This window comes from Argiope bruennichi, chromosome 3, assembly GCF_947563725.1.
Source record: "Argiope bruennichi chromosome 3, qqArgBrue1.1, whole genome shotgun sequence".
Taxonomy (NCBI): Eukaryota; Metazoa; Arthropoda; class Arachnida; order Araneae; family Araneidae; genus Argiope; species Argiope bruennichi.
This window is the reverse complement of record NC_079153.1, coordinates 44,553,588-44,559,587: the sequence shown is the minus strand read 5'-3', so window position 1 is coordinate 44,559,587 and position 6,000 is coordinate 44,553,588. Positions and strand designations below refer to the sequence as shown.

Sequence of the window (6,000 nt, the reverse complement as noted above, 5' to 3'; positions counted from 1 at the left end):
GTGCCAAATTTTATTCATCCAGTTCTTAACCTTTTGCAGTTACTGGGTTATTTTATTCTCGGACGCCTAAACAAGCTCGATGAATAAATAAATTCATTTTGCTTTAAATAACATTTTTATTCGAAATAAATCGGTAACTAAAGCAGTAGTTATCTATTATATCTAAATCTATATCTATACTTATAAATAAAGCTCAATGTGTGTGTGTGTGTGTGTGTGTGTGTGTGTGTGTGTGTGTGTGTGTGTGTGTTGGCGCTCTACAGGCCAAGTCATTTGACCTACAGCTACCAAATTTGGTACATGTATACCTTAGAGGTCGGGAATGTGCACCTGGGGTCCCTTTTTTTGAATTTTTAATTAGAATTTTAATTATTACTCAAAAACTAACTTTCCCGCCAAAAAAAATCCATTTTCCCCACCGCCAAATGAGTAAGGCTTCAGCAATTTTTCCCAACAGTAGTGAGGCTAGGGTTAACATTTTTCGGCCGATTATTTCAAACGATTCTGTTTATTTTCTTAATGTTTTATGCATTTAAAATTAAACATTGTTAATTAATCCATCTTTCAGATTCATTCTGAAGTACTTTTGAATTAAAGTAACACAGAATAAAGGAAATTAAAAATGCATAATCTGCATAGCGTTACCTCAACTGGCGTAGAAAAATTCACGCATTTGCGTTACCGTAACTGGCGTTGACAACTCACGCATGCGCATTGTGTTCTGATTGTTGACATGACAACCATTATCAACGGATGATTTAAATTATTTTTAGGTTAGTTGCATGCTTTTGTAATTAAATTGTATTTATGTCAGTTATATATTTTTTGTATATGCTTATAGTTTTAAGTACATCGTTTTTTAAGTAGTTTTTTAACCTGTTTTCAATGATTTAAATTATTTTTAGGTTAGTTGCATGCTTTTGTAATTAAATTGTATTTATGTTATATATCTTTTTGTGTATGCTTATAGTTTTAAGTACATTGTTTTTTAAATAATTTTTTTAAACCTGTTTTCGCCTGATTATTTTAAACTATTCATTTTAGTGTTTGATCCATTTAAAATTAAACATTGTTAATGAATCGATATGTTCATGATGTATCTGAGAAAATTTTGTTCACAAATTCTTGAGATATTACATAAATTAAGAAAGATATTCTTTAGTGTCCATAAAGTTTAAACGCTCAGTGACTCTGTTATCAGTAATCATATTATAAAAAAAAGCTTTGTTTCAGTAAAAAAAATATTATTATATTAATTGCAGATTAATTCTTTCCGCTTTAATTTAAAGCATAAATTCTACGAAAGGTAACAGAAAATTAGAGAGATACATATTACGTTATGACTGAAGGTCTTTATATTATTATGAGTGAATTATATGACTATCAAAATTTGATGTTTTAAAATATTTTGATGAAGAATGTATTAAAGTTGGAATTGCGTAAAATATTTAATTATTAAAATTTAAACGAACATTAAGATTGGCGAACCGGCTGGTCGCCAAAGGCGGCTAGTTATTTATAAAATAATTTTTAAATAAATAAAAACTAAGCCTTAAGTATTAATAGAAGACAACACCTCAGGGAGGTTTGTATATTTGATTACAAAAAAAGTAAAAAATAATTATACAAAACTTTATATTTGTTTTAAAAAGGCATATTTCATATATACTTTAACAATACAATTTGACCATGTACAGTACACGAATTATATATGTATATTTTTAAAAACTATTTATTTGTGTAGGCATCAAACATAACAAAAGAGAAAATGGTTAAATAAATAATGTTGTAGATTGTATAGTTCAAAAGAAACCCACTCATTTAATTTTTATTTATTTATTCATTTTCAAAACCGTGCAACAAAACCATCACATCACTCCGTATATTTTTCCCCCGCTGCATGGGAAAAAAAAAAAGAGAGAATCAAGTAAAATCCAACACGCATGCTCAGTTTTATTAAACAATTCACCGTAAAAGTTTCGGTTCTCGTTTCTCTCCATTGTTCAATTCGGTAAGTTTGCCCAGACATCCCACAGAGGGCGCGGCCACCGCGTTTCTGATTTCATTCATCCATCTTTAATGGCGTTATGTGCATTTGATTTGTGGCATCCGTTGCCGGCTTGTTTTTTTTTGTAGTGGAGTTCTACATTGGATTATCTTCTATTTTGATGGCGAATTGTAAGTCATGTTTGATATTTTCATGTCTTTAAATAAAGGAAGATTCCGTTATTGTTTTTAAAATTTAGGATAAAATGTGATAAATGAAGGTTATAGACAAGAATGAAATAATTTATATGATGTTATTTCCATTATTGTTTTAAACTTAATTATGCAATCAAGATTTTAGAAGTTCTGTTATAACATAATTTTTAAATCCCTTTAACATTTTTATTATCATTAAAATATAAACTTTTTTATAAAATTATGGAATTTTTAATATCATCATTCTTATTTTTATATTGTGTAAATAATGTCAGCAGTTTAATGGGTAAGTAGTCATAATAACTACATAATGTGTAAGTGGTTTAAAAAAACTTTTCAATTTTTAAAAATAATTTTTAAGCAAATATGTAATATTAATTTTTATACGTTGATATATGATAAAAAAATTTTGCAATGCGTAAGTTCAGAAAATTCAAACTAATTTATAACCGCATCATATGCAAAAAAGAGGATCGCATTTTATTTCTATTTATAGAAAAAAAAAGTTTTGTTCGTAAAATAGCTCATAGCTTTCTATGTTCCTTTTGAAATGTGTGTTTTAGATGCATGAAAAATAAAATTCTGCTAAGGTATTAAAATTTATTTCCAATTAAAAAATGGCAATAAACGTTTTGCTTTTTTCATGTTACTATGGTTAATTATACTAATTAGAGCAAAATGTAAATAAACTATCTTAAAAGAAATTATGTTTTTAAGCATTAGGAAAAATGTTTTCTACACAGTATTATATTTAAATATGTGTGAAAATATTTTTCAAATATGCATATTAAAACATGTTGCAATAGTTCTCAATAGTCCTCACTAGTTAACAACTTTATCGTCTGTTATCGATTTTTCTAGATTTATTTATTTATATTAATATTTTCTTGTTTAAGCAAATTAATTTAATGCTTGCATCTGGGCATTTTACTAAATCATTCGTATCCTATGCTGCCGACTTTTGTTATGTTCGATATTTCTATTGTATTCATTAAGGTGTGCATTAAAATATTTTATATAATCAACTTCTAAATTAATATTTTATATTGAATTTTTGTAGCAGTACTGCATTGAATATGTATTTTCTGTTTTTGAATTTTCATTTCTTTCTATTTCACAATCCATTCTTCTATTGTTTTGTTGGATCTGATGAATATTTAATGGTAGTAGAGACATTCTGAGACAATCTGCAACTGCCCTGGTTGTGAAAACTACTCCGACAATGCGCAGTACTGAGAAAAGGTTTTACTGAATGTAAAAAAGAAAATTAGTGTTTGGATCCGCAATTTTTTATGTTTCTTGGACAGAAACTACGTTTTGAAGTTTTTGACCTGTATCTTCCAATTTTCCTTTTTGCTTACATTTAATATTCTCTAGATCAAAATTTGTTGAAATCACAAAATATATCCAAACTTTCTAATATAATCCAATTTCTTCGAATGAAAAGGCTATTATGTACAGCACCTGTAATGTAAAAATTACTTTAATATAGAAAATTTTACAATATACAAATTTTTCAGATAGTTCTGCAATTTTTTTCGGAAAGAACTACAAACTATATAAACCTAATAAAGCTACAAGCTATAGGTATAAATAACATACGTGTATACAAAGAAGCCATCACCTCTTATTAAAGTACTTACAGACTTTATATTATACTTTTATTGATACTTTTTTGTATTTCACTTGTTTTTAAGATATAAATATATCAACACCTTCTTAATCATAACATTCCTAACATATTTTAAAAGGTTTCGGAACAGATTAAAATTTTTTTTTATTAATTTTAAATCTTTTGTACTGATTAAACATCTAAGTAATTAGCAAAATTAATATATAAAAGTCTTAAAGAAATTTTCTTAAAAGAAAAAGTGGGGTTGTTTTAAATCGCTTAAAACTCAAAATATTTTTAGTCAATTTTCAAATCTTTTTTTTAAAAAAATTAAACTTAAATATATGAACTTAATTTTTATTCAGCAATTTAAAGAATATTTGTTCATTAAAAAAATGAAAAATATTTTAATAAAAATTTCTAAAACACTGTAAGACACTTTTTTTTTAAAAGTCATTTTTTAAAGTAAATATTTTTTTTTTTCAAATTTGCTGAATCAGAAGTAAAGAAAATTTTTAATAAAAGGCTTGTTCTAAATTTCACTCCTTAATCTTTATCGGTTCTTGACTTACAGCAATCTGAATTCAAGAAATCTTGAAAAATTGCATCATAGAATAACGCGTTTTTAAACACCTTTGCAAAAGGTTATCAGAAGCTAGCCTTTGAAAAATGGGCATTAATTTAGCTAGCTACAACCTCTTCTCGCAGAAGGGTTTTAATAGCTGTTCTATGAGTAGTAGTATTTTGTTTTTGCACCAGAACTCGATTAAAGAAGCACCAAGATTCAGGCTCTGAATGACGTGTTGTATGTTTTGGTTTAGTCTATGAAGCTGCAGTGTTACAGATTCGCATAAATATCCTTCTTTATCTCTCTAACATTGTTTTTGTTTCTAACTATGAAGTTACAGGCCTTCGTGCTTCTTTGCACCGAGTGTTACGTCCCTTTTCTTTTCATCAACTGGTGTGCGTAGAGCATGAAACAATTGTCTGAATGCTAGATTTTCAAAACGCACCACAAAAATAATTATATCCTTCGTTTTAATTAAGATTGAAGCAAGATTCAAGTTATTTTAAGCAGAAAAAAACAATTTTTAATTTTAAAAAAATTACAATATTTTATTTTTATGTCTCGGACTCTTTTAATATAAAAATTACTTTTATACATAAAAGTTACTACTATACAAGTAATTCTTCTATCAATTGCTTTTCCTAAAATTTAAATTAGTAAAGAAATGCCTAATAAATCGAATGCGCATATATGCAACTACAATGTATCAATGAAATACATGCATACGTCATTTAAAACTTGCAACTAACAATGTATCAGTGACAGATGCATACGTCATTTAAGAGCATTTATAATACCAGGCAGCACAAAGAAAGAGCTCAGATAATGGATGCTGATGGATTAGGAGGCTGTGTAAGGCTTCTGAGTACGTCTCAAGAAGAGGGAGTTGGATTTTATCACTATTGAAGCACATTCCGAGAGTCTCATCTTCTATTTTATGGGGTAAAATCCTAGTTTAGTGGGCCCCTTCTTTCGTCAAGGATGTCAATAGCACAAAGTCGCCAATAAGATGGCTGACCATATAAATACTTTGAAACAGTTAGTTACTCACTATTTTTATTAAAATTATGAGATTTATTGATTATTAAGTAAGAAACTTTTTTTTTTTTTTTTTTGCTGAATCTCCTTTGAATTCAAAAATAACGAATTTTTGCAAACCGGCTGCGTCGAACTGCACTTTAGACAATAAAATTTAAATACATAACGCCTTCACCATCTGAAGAAGGCATCGGGCAGATATTTTTTAACCTTAAAAAAAAAATCTTATGGCTTCGTCTAGCAGTTTCGTTTGTACATCAAACATAAGGATTTTTTTTTCGAATTACTCAAAAGAAATGGAATAAATCTAGCATAGGATGGCTTCGGCATCTGAGGAAGGCATTGAGCAGACTTTTTTTTACCTTAGATAAACGTCCTACGGCTTCGCTAGCAGCGGGAGCGGGAACCTAATAATTTCGCTAACTTATTAAAGTTAGATTCTGAGAGTAACAAGAAAGCACAATGAAAAATGAAAGCATCCATTCCTAATAACTTCAAATAATTTCCATGCAAACATTTTTCTATCGGTGCCATATGTATATTTCAAAATGTACACTCCAAATTTACAAAATAAAATATC

At 28.1% G+C, this 6,000-nt stretch overlaps 1 protein-coding gene across 1 annotated transcript in view; it reads left to right on the top strand.

Moving 5' to 3' along the window:
* The first annotated feature begins 2,070 nt into the window (after positions 1-2,070).
* The window catches only part of LOC129963542 (uncharacterized), a 34,672-nt gene continuing 30,742 nt past the window's right edge, over positions 2,071-6,000 (top strand). The window contains exon 1 of the mRNA XM_056077983.1: positions 2,071-2,178. Within this exon, the coding sequence (XP_055933958.1) occupies positions 2,169-2,178 (10 nt within the window). The 5' untranslated portion in view covers positions 2,071-2,168. The remainder of the gene's footprint in view (positions 2,179-6,000) is intronic.